We start from the raw sequence: 16,443 nt of genomic DNA on the forward strand, positions 1-16,443 counted from the left end.
TTATACAATGCATTTGTCCTGAAATATGCTTGTGTTCTTGTGTCAGCCATTAGTTTGAGAATTGTTACAAGGCCTTAACAACCTTTTTTTTTTTTTGATATTCCCAATAAATAAGAGCCTGAGTCAGCAGATTTTCTGCCTGATATTGTTTTTTATTGTTTTGTTAGTGTAATAGCTTTATGTCAATGATTCATTCCGTGGTTTGTTGGCAACAAGGTGAGTTACTGTAGTTAAATATTTTTTATGCTGTAGTAATTTGCAAAGCTGAGCATCTTTGATTTTGTGTAGGGGTAGAAAGGCCACCAACTGGCTCAGTCATTCTCTGCATAGTAGAAGTCAACTTTCCATGGCTTCCTATGGTTTTCCAGGTGATAGAGAACAGTCACGATTGCCATTTTCACCCATCAGTGATAAGAAATGGCTGGCTGCCCCTAGCGGATTATTACTGCAGTGTGGGTGTTTGCAGCTGTGAATCATAGCTCCAGAAATAGGAAAGCACTTTGTGATGGTACTTATTAGCAAGCACCCTTCGGCTGCTGTAATTAATTGAATGGCCCTCTCCTTTGAAGGTGACCAGATAACCCATAACCAGCCAGTTTGCTTCCTCAGATAAAGGCTTTTCATTTCTCTTTTAACTTGCCATGCTCCAGCAAATCAGCCTTACTTTTTTCCTCCTTTCAATGCTGTGTACCTGAACCTAAGACTGTTACATGGTCTGAAAGCTTTGAACATCAGTGCTGTGATCAGCCAGTGAAGCAGTCCAATTTCCACTTTGTTCAAATAGAGCTTTCCTGTCTTGTCTGGGAAAGTGTCTGCCAATTCATTTTTCTCTTCTTATCAGCAAAACACATATACACTGTGCTCATGTTTCTTAATATAAAACACAGGGAAAATCCCCGAACAATCAGGAGACCAGTTAGAAAAACTGCCTGGATTTTTGCTCTCATCCCAAAGCACACACTTTCGTTTGCCATCAAATGAGAAAGCAAATTGACAGAGTGCTGATTTTACAGGTGCCAGTCATCACAAATTACTAGGCTTTGATAGAGGTCTTCTTCAAACAGAGAATACTTATCATATGTTCAGCTTCTTAGGAATCGTTGCCCTCCCTTGCACCCCGAAACACCCAAGTCTGACTTATATGGTGATGGTCTGAGACAATAGCAGCTAATTCATATTGGAACAATTCTTGGCAAAGGTGTAGGGGTCTAGACCCCCAATACCTTCCTAGATACTCTGACAAAGATAGCACAGCAGGACTGTTTCATACCCAAAGATGTAACATACTCTTTATCCATTGTTTTGGCTACTTATTTTTTCATGAAGCAGCGACCTCTTCTGTCCTCTATAGATGTCCGGCAGGAAAGAACTGAATCTGTCTCTCTCCTTGTCTGTAAAGGAAGGATTAAGAGCAATGGTGGTTCAGTGGCTGCAGGGAAAGACAAATGCCACTGTAACTCTGCCCTTAGTACTTCAAATTTTATTTCAAAATTGTGAAGGGTAAAAACTGGCCAGAGTCCGGATCACTTTGTTCTGGCCCACGGTTTATTTCCTTGTTTGTTTTGTTTTGCTGCCTTGTATCTGTTGGATGCTGGGATAGAGAGGATGCAGAGGGAAGGTAAAAAGGAGAGGAGAGGAAACCATTCTCATTCATTCACTTATACATCTGTAGCATTGCCCGCCATGTTCGCCCAGATGCATTTCTTTAGCATCTTCTCTGTCCCCAGCATGCTGCTGAGCTGTACAAACAGAAGATTTCATGGAAGCGCATGAGCCAGGCCGTGCATAGTCAAATTCTGATTCCACCACCTGCTAGCTTTGTGACCTTCGGCAAGTAACCTAATTTCTCTCTTTCTCCATCTGCAAAGGAAGAATTAAGGGCAGTGGTAGAATTCCTGCCTTCTCTGTAGGAGACCTGGGTCCAGTTCCCTGCCAAAACAACTCACCCACAGCTATCACCCGTCTGTCAGTGAGGCTTGCATGTGGCTATGATGCTGAACAGGTTTTAGTGGAGCTTCCAGACTATAATGAACTAGGAAGAAAGGCCTTTCAAAAATCAACCAATGAAAACCCTATGGATCCCAATGGCCTAATCTGCAATGGATCGTGCGGATGGTACAGGACTAGGCAGCATTTCATTCTGTTGTGCATGGGACCACCATGAGTAAGAGAACTACTCATCAGCAGCTAACAACAACAAAGATAAGAAAAATACCTCTCTCGTAGAGTTGCTGTCAGGTCTAATACATGCAAAGCCACTTACTACAGTGCCTGACATCTACTCAACAAACGTTAATGGTTATCTTTGCTATCCTTGCCCTCAGAGTGCTTATAATCCAATTAATAGGTACAGTGCACAGAAGCTCATGTGAAATTGTGCAATACAGACTGTAAATGCAGTAGAAATAGAATTAGCTATAAAACTGACATTTGGACTAGTTTTGCTAATATCAAATATATTTTGAGTCTTTGTGCCACATGCACTGTCTTAGGGTATTCCTTTTTTCCCCCTTGCTTTTGTACTCTCTTCACAATTCTTCTTTTGAAGTTCTGCCACAAATGGGACTGCACGTTCTACACTAGAACGCTGTGTTTGCAGAGGCCAGGCTACCCTAGATTGACTCAACATTGAGCAAATGCAGTGATTTACTCTCTGCCTCCCTAGAACTCCCATGGAACAGCATGCTTAAATGGTCAAGTAAAGGAGTCCACAGATTATAATGGATGAGTGCTGAGGACTTTAGGGGTATTTTTCCTAGTAGATGTTTTGGTTTGTTTATAGATGTAAACAGGTAATGTAAAAATGAGAAAATTGCTGAGATTCTAACCTAGAGTAAAGAAATGTGGGGATGACATGCAAAGTTATGCAGGAGCTAAAGCAAGATTTTCCTGTGTCTGACTCATCTAGGGCCAAAGTATACCAAGTAAAGCAAATCAGGCTCCACTCCAGCTCACACGCGTCTTTGAGACATAAAAGGAAATGTTGTTATTAGGTGCTATTGAGTCAATTTCAACTCATGGCGACCCGATAGGACAGAGTAGAATTGCCCCATGGGGGTTTTCTTGGCTGTGATCCTTACAGAAGAAGATCACCAGGTCTTTCTCCGAAGGAGTGGCTGGGTGAGTTCAAACCGCCAACTTTTCAGTTAGCAGCTGAGCGCTTAACTGTAATGCTACCAGAGTGCCTTAAAAAAGGAAATTGTAGGCACATTAGAGAGGCATCAGGTCCAAGAGTGTTAGAGGACAAAGTCCTGGTCCCAGGTCAAACTTGCTGAAAGATCCTAGGTACTTAGGTACTTAGCCTCTTTCAGAATCTCAGTTCTCTAATCTGTAAAATGGGTATAATAATACCTTCTCTACTATGTGAGAAGGTTTTTCTGAGAGCAAATAAAATAGTATCTCTGTAAATTCCTTGAACTCTTTTAAGTTCTACAGAACTGTTTGGTGATGCCATGATGGGGTTTACAACCTAAAAGGAAAAAATAAGACAAAAACAAAAAGGTAACAGGTTCCTAAGAACATGAAGAAAAGAAGCAGTTATACCAATTATATGGCATATGTGGAAACAAATGTATAATTTTACCAAGTATTTGTCCATGCAGTGACTAACGTTTGACTCCAGTGATGGTCGCAGCAGGAAAGAACAGTTAGCTTCTGTTTAAACCTATTTATTTTATGAGATTGTATTTAAATGTATTAATTAAAAAATCAAGAATATTCTTAATAATTTAGCAGCTCTGGTGGCACAGTGGTTAAGAGCTTGGCCGCAAACCAAAAGGTCAGCAGTTCAATCCACAAGACGCCCCTTGGAAACTTTATGGGGCAGTTCCACTCTGTTCTATAGAGTCACCATGAGTAGTCAGAATTGACTCAACAGCAGTGGGTATGGTTTTTATTTTTGATATTAATAATTTAAGAAATGCTATATTGATACACAGGTATTAATGTATGTACAAAATTTTTCTGGAGCCTGAATCTGTTTTGAATTGTAAAATCTATTATATCTTAATATGTGAGAGCATAAATATATTTTTGTTTATTCATGGCCACTAATAACTTTCATCAGGGCAAAACTTTTTACTTCAGCCAAATATTTAGCCATACCAGCATATTATGTCCACAGTTTTATTCATTGTTCTCTCTACAGTGGTAATAATACGCTCCCAGAATATGCTCAGTATTGTATTTATCTATAACACATGCTTTGGTCAGAATAGTCTTTGGGACAGCGCCTGGCACAAAGAAGGCCCTTAGGAAACTATCAACAAGTACCTGCTAAGATTCCTGAGGTCCTCTTGGGGCAGGTGGCATTACTCTTGTGGACAGCTTCACTTCAAGGAATCAATGATTGTTTTCAAAAATGCGTGCGCGCTACTAGAGAGAGAGCCCATAGATCTGTCAGATTCTCAAAGGGTTAAGAACCAGTTGTCTTAATGGGAATAAGTGATCGGCATCTGGTTGAGCTAAACTCCAAGAGCTTTCTAATGGGAAATATGTTTCTTGTTCTAGGTATTAAAGTTTGAGCCTGGCCCTTTCAAGAGGAGGGGCAGAGCTAAGAACATGGCTCTCGTTGACATCCAACTGGATCACCATGAGCGGTGTGATTGTATCTGCAGCTCAAGACCACCTCGATAAAAGAATCTGCATATAATTACATTAAGGCTGAAAGAACCTTTAGTTTAAGGAGGGTGTGGTAAGATACCTTTTCCCAACAGCAGCCGAACTTACTAGCCTGCAATGCAATGAATGCAAGTGGTTGCTGAGTTTCAACCTAGCTTTGTTAGTTTCACGTAAAGTAGAAAGGTGTATCATCAACTATCAACTTCTATATTCAAGAATATGGGATTGCATTTACCAGTAGTGTCTGGGGATATATATATATACATATTCATGTCTATGTGTAAATAGATAAATCAAATGGTTTATCCAATATATGTAACTAGGTACACCAAAGCTTGTATATGGTTACTTAGGTCCTTAAAATCCTTTGACAGAATAAGGTATGTGTTAAATACATGAAACATTGCTTGAAAAGTTCCGAAGATGAATTTAATTTGTTTATATTTTAATTTTGAACGGCTAAACCGTTTTGGTTCTTGCTCTCTTAAAGAAAGCACCTTGTGTATTACAAACAAAAGATGAGTTCTTGCGTGTACATCTTAATGGATCATTATAAGAGGAGAAATATGGTTTCTGGAAAAAAGTCAAATACTTAACCATTTTTTCCCTGTGAGATGCACTACACACTTATCTGTGTATACGATAATTCCTTGTCTCCCAAGCCATGCGATAATAATATAGGTGCTTTAGAAATTAAGCCATTGTCTTCTTCTAATGCATTTTGCTGGGGCATGTTTATTCGTTTAATGCATGTTCAAAAAAAGTTGCTTGGAAGGTTTATCATTATAGTCCTACAAGAGGCAATTTATAAGCTGTAACAGAATTTTGAAACTTTTTTCTTTCCCCAAATCCCTCCACAAAAACAAACCCTTTCAAGAGTGGCCTGGAGACGCTACATGAGCCTTCCCAGATAGTGTCGATTGGAAGATTTGGGCAGTTGAAAGTCAAAATAGTGAGCAATGAAGTGTTAATATAACTGGAAATTGGATGAAGTATTTGATAGGGCTTATATTTAATTATGTGTTCAAACTTTCCGAACTGTGCCAATTCCTTTGAGACGTCTTGCTTTTGTGTTCCTGCCTCTTCATTTATGGCCATGGATTTGCAATGGCGTTTTATGCTTGGCATACCGTCACGGATTATTTATACCTTAAAAACTTTAGTGCTAATAAAACAACCAAATTTTAGTGATACAAATCCGTAGTATATTCATTCACCATTCTGAATCCCTATTTCTAACTGAAATGGAATCATATCTGGAGTCGCTGGTTCTTTCCGAATCTGTGGAGCTTGTTCTAGAAGCCACTGTGTAAATTGTGGGGACACAACTTCAGCCCTGCTCCACCAGGAGAAAACTGTCTTTGCAGTGGCTGTTGCTGGTATTTAGAGTAATTTTTCCTCCCTGGCTCCCGAATGTCTATTTTAAAGGAGACTGACTCTGGGGGTAGGAAGTGATTCATCAGTCTCCACAGCAAGGTTCTAAAGAGAGCAACACTGACATCAAGATTGCTCCTGGAAGAGAAATATATTTTTCTTCCTGCCTTGAGAGAAAAAAGGACTGTCGCTATCTTCTGTGAGTCTAGGTCTCTACTGACAACAACCAATTTGGGTGAGGGGTATGTGACAGGGACTGTTTAAGTCCTATTTTCAGATGAGTGGCTTAAGTGTAGTTGGATTTCTAAGACTCGTGCACTCAGGACCCAGTTCTCTGTTATCCTTAGTAACCCATTTCTTCTCAGCTCTTTGAGACAAAAGGCCAAGACTTATTGAAGAGACACCTCCTAAAATTTCCGTGCAAGTGTGTGGTGTTTTTACCTCAGGGGGTGACTGGTAAAATTAAATACTCTCCAAAATCCCAGAGCAAGTCCGAAACTGAAAAATCAGAAATAGCCTGAGTAGATATTCTAATACTCAGAAACCACTCCTTACCTTCATAGCCACTTGACAAGTTTCCTGGAAAAACATTGGCTTCCTGGACCACAGTCAAAACGTGGGTTCCATCACTCTAGCTTGTACAGCTCACATCGTCGCTGTAAATATGAAAAATTAGAGTGTTCTACCCAATTTTCAATAAGCCTTTCAGGCTTAATCACCAGGATGATTTTCAGTTAAAGTCCTATCATCTGTAATTTTTATTTATTAGCTGAAATGTAAGCAGACATATTCACTCACTTTTCTTATCCTTTCTTGAGTGTTTTATTAAAACTTCTCCCTTGGTTATCTGTTATCTATTGCACTTCCAACATGTAGCCAATAAATCTGTTTCATTGCCATCAAAGGAATAAAAAGCTCGCCATACAAATTACATTTCAAAACAAACCGTAATAAATCCACACTTCTGCATGGCTCGCTCACCTTACATTCAATATGTTCTTATAGGACAGAACACTTTCATACGTGGAATTTGTTATGTTTTTTGTGTGTCATAGCAGTAACATGCATCTTTTTTGTCCCATAGCATTTTCTGTAGCAAATGTAATATGCCTTTTTTATCATGAAAAATAAATATTGCTTTCAAACAAAACTGCTCCATTATTTAGTACTCAATTGTAGTTTTAAAAGCTGTATAATGTTGCGAACTTACTTTCACAAATACATCCAATTGTTTGACATGACCAGATGGGGTGAATTCTGAGGGCTTCATTTTATAAGGCTGGAAAAGCACAAACTTTCTGCCGAGACTGCAGTCTTCGCTCCGTCCGTTTCCTGTAGCTATTCAGTGAGAGAGAGCTGGAGTTTTCCCCAGAGGCCTTTTAATGAAATGTCTTTTCCTCTGGGAGTCTATGGGTGATACAAATGGTTAGCATACTTGACTGTTCACCCAAAGGTTGGAGGTTCACATCCATCCAGAAGAAAGGCCTAGAGATCTACTTCTGAAAAATCAGCCATTGAAAACCCTAGAGAGGACAGTTCTACTCTGACACACGTGGGGTCACTATGAGTTGGAATTGACTTTAAGGCAACTGGTTTTATTCTTCTCTGACATTCCCCATTCGGGAGGCTTCACCTCCTCTCTTCCCCTTGGGGGACTGAGATCAACATCACAGATTCATTCTCTCTCGCCTGCCCACCTTTGCACCTTTTCCCGCCCAGACACACACCCCAGCTAAGTGACTCAGTGTTATCAGTTCAGGGAGACCAGTTTAGAGGCTACGTTCCCAAAGCATTTAATTTTAATATTTACAAAGAGGGCATAGACTATAAAGAGATCTCTTCTAGCTGCAGGAATTTTTACTGTAGTTCAGTCTTTATTGTCATGCTCCCAGAGACAGAACAGCAGCTGCACAGTTTTGTGTGAAGCTGCCACTTCATTTAGTTTAATGGTTTTAGGTTGTTTGGGGAATGGGACATATGTATTCTGTGGCAACAGTTAATTGTACCATCAGAAATACTGGCTAATGTGTGTCAAAGTGAGGAAAAGGGGTGGGGGAAGGATCAAATACTTCTGTGCATAACAGTTAATTCAGATAACTTGGGGTTTTTATGTAAACATAATAGCCATATATAAAAATAGTATTTAAGGCACATATATTATAAAATTTTATATCCTTTCCTGAAAAGTGAATGTGTCCATTTTTGCCCTAAGAATTACTCAACAGATGTCCAAATTGTTCACATTTTCCTAGGGTCCTCTGGTAGAACATTAAGTTAAAATTCATAAATTAGTATTCATGCCTGTAATTCTAGGAAATACAATTCTGTTTATTGACCGTCCTGATCAAATATGCTGGAAGATAGAATATAATTCAGTGGTTTTATTGACATTCACTCAAATTCTCGTGTTTAAAAAGATCAAGTTAAAGACATGCCTTCAGAACTTCACATAGCATACTGGGATATCTCCTAAATACTATAGTCAAGCCATAAACAATGGATAGCAACAAACCACTTCATTTGGGACTTTATGCTTGCTGTTCAAATTATAATTCTGAATTTGCAAATTAAGTTCTATATTTTTTGAATAAATTTAATTTCTGTAGAGAGCTTTAAAAATCCTTTAGCAAATCACATTGGAAGAGAGTAGAGCTAAGTCTATAATAAAGGTCAATGTACCTAGTACAAGAAGTTATGGGCCAAGAAATCTTCATTTTCTAACAGAACCGTTTGACTTTCTAATTATGGAAGAACTGTTAGATACTGGTTGCCAGCTTTAGTGGCCAGGAACCAAATGTTAAAAATACTCTTGGATTCAATTCATATTTCAAATAATACCTGCACATGAGAATTTTCTCTTTCAAAAGTCAAAGTCTCAGGAATATATTCTCTAACCAACCCCTTTTGTTGAGCCCATGTTATAGATTCATTCATGGTATTGCCTTTACTTCCTGTGACCCCCACACTCTTGCTCTTTCTCACCAGCCTGTACCAGCAAGTCTTCAAGTCAGGGAGTCAGGAAGGCATAGAGACAAGGGTCATTTGAGGAAACCAGATGCTGGGCTTCCCAAGTAAGCAGTTTAATAGGGTAAAATGGCCAACTATTTCAAGAAATCACAGCCTCTTGAGAGCTGAGCACATCAAGTGAATATTCTCCAATATTGTCCATTATAGTACAAAGTTCAGAATGAGGTGAATAAGGTGATAGATATTGATTTTTATCAAAGGGGATTTGGCCACTGTTAATACGGGGAAAGCTGACTGAATTTTTAATCCAACAACAAAATTTATTAAAGCCCACTATATATTGGTCATGCATTGGGGTTCAAAACACAAGTAAGCTCACAACGGGATAAAATTGGAGAAAGATATTCCAAGTGGGTTAAACGGAAAGGACAAAGATCCCCAACAAAGATGCGTTAAGGTGAATGTGGGGCAGTCAAATAATAGAGAAAACAGTGACAGAAAGGGGAGGGTTCTACAGAGGGACAATTGGTAGCAAGTTTGAAAAATTAGGCTGGGGCCTGATTTCACAAAATCTCAAGTGGATGGCTAGCAAGGGATTTAGTGTTTTACACAGAGGAGAGGAAGCCATGGGTGGTTTCTGAGCATAGTGGAGGCTGCAAAGTGTCATGGAGCTGCAGACAGAGAGTCAGAAGGCCTTCGATATAGTGACAAGTCTGCCACTTCGTTGATAAAATGGAATTAGTAAAATGCTATAGGTCTCTTCCAGCAGATTACACGTTTGGAAAATAGTGGTCTGCAGGAAGGATGGGGGTAGGAATATGAATTGAGAATCCTCCAAGTTCTAAGGGTGAAAGAAAGTAAGAATACATGTGAGAGTTCAGAGAAAGGAAAAGGTTGGTGCCCTCTGTTACTGTGCAAGCTGTAGGGGATACCAACTGTAGGGGATGCTAACTCTAGTGGATGCCATTCCTATGAACTAAGGGTGCAAGAAAGGTTAAGAGAATTCAAAGATCTTAGTAATTGGAGGGACCAGTCTGTGGAGAAGGACATCATGCTTGGTAAAGTAAAAGGTAAGTGAAAGAGAGGAAGACCGCCAATGACATGGATTGACACAGTGGCTACAACGATAGGCTCAAACATAGCAACAATGGTGACGATGGTGTAGGACCGGTCAGTGTTTTGTTTTGTTGTATATAGCGTCACTGTGAGTCGAAACAGACTCCACAGCACCTAACAACATCAGTGACTGGATGGGAAGGGGATGCAGGCAGGATGGGGGTTGTGCTGAAGGAAGGAGTCAATGAGTTGTAGTTTCAAGTGCGGTAGAAAGGAGGCAAGGGAGGCAGAAAGCAGAAGCCAATTTTGAGAGAACAGAGCATGTCTCTCGGAAGAGGAACCAGGGCCTGTAATGTTGACTGGGAGTCATCCTTACGTTGGTGAAGCTGAAACCATGAGAAGGTAAAGAACCCAAAGGACATCCATAACCATAGAGAAAAGGAAAGAAGAGTTCACAGAGTGAACAAAAAATGTGTGCCAAAAACTTAGTAAACACTTAACCAGTTGCAATCGAGTAGATTCTGACTCATGGTGACCCCTTGTGTGCTCCATACTTACTAAGGGCTCATTAAGTGTCCAGCACTACATCAGACACAACAGATTCACATATCAATGAAACAGACTTCCTTCCTGCCATTATCAGTCTAGAGAATGGGGTAGATGTTAAACAAATAATTACGTAAGTGATTACATCTGTGAAAAAACAAAAAGTATAACAGAATAACAAAGGCAGAAATGAGATCAGGACCAGGGAGGGATCCCTGGAGAAAATGACATTGAAGAAGACACAGAAAGTGTGGCATTAAGATGATGGCATTATAAATGGGGAAAAAATGTGGATAGATAAGAGAAATGGTTTGAATGTCAAATTGACGTAGTTGGTGATGGATTGGGTGTTGAGAGTAGGGCCAAGAAAGGTGTCAATGATTCCTCTAAGGCTTTTGGCATAACAAACTGGGCAGACAGAGGTGCCACGTATTGAGATGGAACACATGGGAAGAGGAGGAGACTTGGGGGGATCAAAAATTTAATGTAATTGGCTGACTCTGCTGGTTGGTTCCAGGCAAGTTTCGGACCTGACCATGGGCCTGAGGCTGGATTCCATGAAGGCTTCCCAGGATGTTGGTGGCCTTCGTTCTGGACTGGCTGCAGGGCAAGGCGGAAGTGAATCAAGAGACTATCTAGTGGCTCCTGGGGGAGAATGACCAGCTGATTCACTGTATCAGAGAGTATCAGAACAAGGGCTGGTCAAACGAGTACATCCGCTACAGCATGTGTTACACAGAAATCTCATTTATTTGGCTACCGTTGTAGACGCCAGCCCAACCGGTGCTTCAAAATCACTGGACTAACTTCCCAGGTGGCTCTCATGAGGAGTAATTCAATGTAATCCACCTCCTTGGAAGTGGAGACAGCATTATTACCAATTCAGCTGCTTAAAATGTGAATGAAACCTCTGTGGCTCTTTTAAAAATGTGAAGAAAGCTACTAAAGTAATGTTATTCACAGTGCACATAGGTGTCCTCTTGCCTGAAATGGGAGTATGTTTGGGTAACAAACACATCATAGGCACCTTCAAGTCAACCATTTTAGTTTCAACCTAAAAAGGAAACTGGGATATTGTATAAGACCACTACTATAAGAACTTGAGAAATAGCTTAAACTGAGAAGAAAACATTCTTTTGTGATTATGAGGGGGGGGGAGGGAGGGAGGGTGGGAGGGGGCATTCACTAACTAGATAGTAGATAAGAACTACTTTAGGTGAAGGGAAAGACAGCACACAATACAGGGGAGGTCAGCACAATTGAACTAAACCAAAAGCAAAAAAGTTTCCTGAACAAACTGAATGCTTCGAAGGCCAGCGTAGCAGGGGCAGGGGTCTAGGGACCATGATTTCAGGGGACGTCTAAGTCAATTGGCATAATAAAATCTATTAAGAAAACATTCTGCATCCCACTTTGAAGAGTGGCGTCTGGGGTCTTAAACACTAGCAAGCAGCCATCTAAGATGCATCAATTGGTCTCAACCCACCTGGATCAAAGGAGAATGAAGAACACCAAGGACACAAGGCGATTACGAGCCCAAGAGACAAAAAGGGCCACATGAACCAGAGACTACGTCAGCCTGAGACCAGAAGAACTAGATGGTGCCCAGCTACAACCGATGACTGCCCAAAAAGGGAGTACAACAGAGAACCCCTGAGGCAGTAGGAGAGCAGTGGGATGGAGACCCCAAATTCTCATAAAAAGACCAGACTTAATGGTCTGACTGAGACTAGAAGGACTCTGGTGGTTATGGCCCCCAGACCCTCTGTTGGCCTAGGACAGGAACCATTCCTGAAGCCAACTTCTGACATGGATTGGATTGCACAATGGGTTGGAGAGGGATGCTGGTGAGGAGTGAGCTTCTTAGATCAGGTGGACACTTGAGACCATGTTGGCATCTTCTGCCTGGAGGGGAGAAGAGAGGGTGGAGGGGGTTAGAAACTGGCAAAATGGACACAAAAAGAGAGAGTGGAAGAAGAGAGCAGGCTGTCTCATTAGGGGGAGAGTAATTGGAAGTGTATAGCAAGGTGTATATGGGTTTTTGTGTGAGAGACTGACTTGATTTGTAAACTTTCACTTAAAGCACAATAAAAATTATTTAAAAAAAAGAAGGAAACTGGGTAGGTGTTGGGCAATTAACAGAAATCGGGAGTCTCTCACCTGAGACCTTGCCAAATGGACATATAACTGTGCCCCCTTCTACCAGTTTGTAGTCGTGGTGCCTCTGACTGCTCTTTTCAGGTTACTTTGAAATAAAGCTTGCCTTTCCATGAAAGATGGATTAAAATATATATATATATTTATACACATATGGTGTTAATACCAAGTGACCTGTGAAATACCCAGTTGGAGATATTAAATAGGCAGTTGGGTCTGTGGGTCTGGAGTTTAGAAAAGGTTCTGGAAATGTGATGTGAATCCAGGAGTCATCAACACTGAGCTATTAAAAGCCACATAAATAGTTGAGTCACTTAGTGGAGAGTGAGAATTGAGGGGGGAAAAAGGATCATAAGGCAATTTTGACAGTATAAATATGTCTTGAGTGCCAGAGGAAGAAATTGTTTCAAAGGGACTGGGTCAGTTTTATGGAGTATTGTAAAGAAGATGTAGGAGATACCTACTGATTCATCTGACCAGAAATACTCCTCCCTAAGTCTATGCCCACCCCCCACTCCATTTCTGGGACAAGCCTTTCATCAAGAGCAATGTCTAATAGAACTTTCTGTGATGAAGGAAATGTTCGGTATCGACACTGTCAAGTACTGTGTCCACTAGAGACGTGGCTATTGAGCATTTCATATGTGACTAATGAGACTGAGGAACTTTAAATTGTGTTGAATTTTAATTAATTTACATTCATATGTAAATATCCGCATGTAGCTAGTGGTACTATATCAAATGGCCAGCTCTAGATTCTAGACCACTCAAAGTGGTACAGCCAGATTAGCCACTGCACAGTACCACACAACCTAGCCACCCTGAATATCCAGAGAGGGGCACCTGACCCAAGCTTGGCCAGTATTTCTCAGGACATATGGAGCTGAGAAGAAATTAAGATGATCTCTTTGGTTATTTGGTTGGTAGGATGTAAAAATCAATGGCTACTGACTGCCATGCTTCTTGACAAGTGAACTAAAAGTCCAGAGAAAGTCAAACTGCTAAGTGAGAGAGGCAAAAAGACACCAAAGTGGAGAAAGAAGCTGAGAGTCCTGAGGGGGTTCCTTGTTGCCATTTGTCCAAATTCCACCCTTTGGCTCTCTGAGAATGTAGAATGGTGGGGGGTTTGAGTTAGATGATAAAATATTGTGGAGTGAAGAAGTTGTGATGAAATGGAGGCTGTGAGTGAAAATCACTTCCTGGAGAAGTTCCTGTGCCAGGAAACCCTGGTGGTGGAGTGGTTAAGTGCTACCACTGCTAACCAAAAGTTCGGCAGTTCAAATCCACCAGGTGCTCCTTGGAAACTCTATCAGGCAGTTCTACCCTGTCCTATAGGGTCGCTATGAGTCAGAGTTGATTCGTCGGTAACGGGTTTGGTATGGTTTCTTTGGTTATCATGTGCCGAGGATATATGTAAGACTTTATATACATTGATTTAGTTTTCATAATGATGCAATGAGAAATGGGTTTTACAAATATATGTTATTATATTTGTTTCATAGATAGAAAAAGTAAAGCACGGAGAGTTCAAGTAACTTACCCAAAGTCACCAGGAGGTGAATTCCAGGCAGCGCCTCTGCAACCCACGCTTTTAATCATGTTGCAATGCCATCTGTCTGAGTCATTGGACGGGGGCACCAAAAAAAAAAAAAAAAACTAAAAGTTTTCTCACCTACAGAACAATCCCAAGCATGGAGTCTGAGGTTACCATCGAACATTCTGGACAAGTTTCATTTGTTTAATAAGTAGTAAATGTGGATGAAATGTGATTAGCATGACTGAGTGTGATGGTTAATGTTATGTGTCAACTTGGCTAGGCCATGATTCTCAGTGATTTGGCAGACACTATGTAATCACCTTCCATTTTGTGATCTGATATGAACAGCTGATCAGATGAAAAGGAAGTGTCCTTGGGATGTGGCCTGCCTCTAGTATATAAATGGATGCTCTGGCAAAGGTAGGCATAATTTTAGGCACCAGGTACAATGAACAAGACAATGTTCCTGGAATTTGAATTCTAGGGAGGAACAAAAAATAAGCACATGTACACTTTCATGAAATCGTAAGTAATGTAAGAAAAACAGAGCATATTAGAGAGTCAAGTAAAGACCTCTGTAAGGAGGTGACAGAGGTAAGCAGTGACCTAAAGGAAGTGAGAAAGTAATGGGTGGAAATGCCTTGGAGAATAGCATTCCAGACAAAGGGAAGAGCAGGTGCAAAGGCTTTGAGGCAGGAACAAGCCAGGGATGGGGTGAGGAACAGCAAGAGGACCAGGGTGGAATAAGCAAGGGGCTCAATGATTAAAAAAAAAAAAAAAAAAAAGGAGGTAGAAAAGGCAGGCAGGGCCAGTTCATGAAAAGTCTTATAAGTCATAATTAGGAGTTTGGATTTTGAGTATGTTAAGAAGTTCTTAGCAAGTTTTGAACAGAGAAATGAAATAATACGATTTAGGATATTAAAAAGTTCTCTCACTGTGTAGAGAATTGACTAGGGGACCAAGAGTAGAAGCTGATGGACCATTTAAAGAAACTATTATAGTAGGCTCAGGAGGGAGATGATGGTGGCTTCATCTAGGGAGGCAGCAGTGGAGGAAGTGAGAAGCAGGCAGTTGCAGGATATGTTTGAAAATTTAAATGTAGGGTACAAGGAAAGAGAGGAGCGAAGAATGTCTCCAAAGATCTAGGCTTGAACCCCAGGTGGTTGGTAGAGTCTTTCACTTCAATGGAAAGGACAAGGATAGGAGGAGGGATCGGAATGGGAGCTACAGCAGTTTTTTCCAAGCTTTCATAGTCTCTTACTAAATCCTAGATTCTGTGTTTTTTTTTTTTCTTAAAAAAAGCTGATTTCCAGGTCCCCTGGAAGAAGTTTCCCTCAATACGTAGAAATATATCACCCTGGCTATTTGCTGAAACCCTCATTTTATTAAAAAACTGTTTTTTGTTTGTTTGTTTTTTCCCCAGTTAAATTTTATCTGAACATCATATACAATCTTAGTCATCACAGAAATAAAAACTGAAGGTTTGTGTGACAAATTACTTTTCCCTCTATACACGCATGCCTAAATGAAGACACTTGAGTGTAATATAAAGCTCTGACAAGAAACAGTAAAAAATCAGCTGTGCTGAGAAATAGAGCTTACAGTCATTCATCTGAAGCCTGCAGTGGAGAAAAGCCTGGGCCAAATTAGTAAGTATATTAGTTTAAAAAATATATATATATTTTAGTAAACTACCCAAAAGTGAATTCAGAAACAAACTAAAAATGATTCTCTGTATTCCAGTACCTCAAGCTCACCACATTAAATTCTACAGAAACTAAAACTGTTTCTTATTTTATCCACAGGAGGAAGCATATTAAATCAGCAGACATTTTAATGAAATATATGAGCCTTTGCACAAGGCTGGCACTAATATGACTTTTCTTTCTTGTTCTATAGAAATTGAAAACAGTCTAAAAGCCACAGAGCTGTGAAGATCATAGGTCTAAATTTAATCTTAGAATAAAGGAAGTGAGATAGAGCTTAATTGCTAGCATAGTATTGTGTCTAAGATACTTAATATATCTTTTTTTGTTAATTCATTCAACTAATATTTATTGAGAACCTACTATGTTTCTGGCACTGTACAAGGGGCTAGCTACATACAAATGAGTACTAACATCTCAATTCTTGCCCCTGTAGTATTTATAGTCTAATGTTGATAGGTGGTTGTAAAGCATCAATTA

The 16,443-nt window shown here is 40.1% G+C and overlaps 1 protein-coding gene and 1 pseudogene across 3 annotated transcripts in view; both read left to right on the top strand.

Annotated features, from left to right (window-relative positions):
- PDGFD (platelet derived growth factor D) overlaps positions 1-7,133 on the top strand; it is a 272,892-nt gene extending 265,759 nt beyond the window's left edge. For 2 of the 3 annotated variants that reach the window (XM_049889455.1, XM_049889453.1), the window contains exon 7: positions 4,510-7,133. In XM_049889455.1, coding sequence (XP_049745412.1) covers positions 4,510-4,635 — 126 coding nt within the window. In that variant the 3' untranslated portion in view covers positions 4,636-7,133. Of the gene's footprint in view, positions 1-1,727; positions 1,831-4,509 lie in introns of all 3 variants that reach the window. The other variant, XM_049889454.1, reaches the window with a different exon arrangement.
- A 4,003-nt stretch (positions 7,134-11,136) lies between these two features.
- On the top strand, positions 11,137-11,369 carry LOC126078734 (SS18-like protein 2; annotated as a pseudogene).
- Positions 11,370-16,443: the final 5,074 nt, after the last annotated feature.

The sequence above is a fragment of the Elephas maximus genome, chromosome 7, assembly GCF_024166365.1.
Source record: "Elephas maximus indicus isolate mEleMax1 chromosome 7, mEleMax1 primary haplotype, whole genome shotgun sequence".
Taxonomy (NCBI): Eukaryota; Metazoa; Chordata; class Mammalia; order Proboscidea; family Elephantidae; genus Elephas; species Elephas maximus.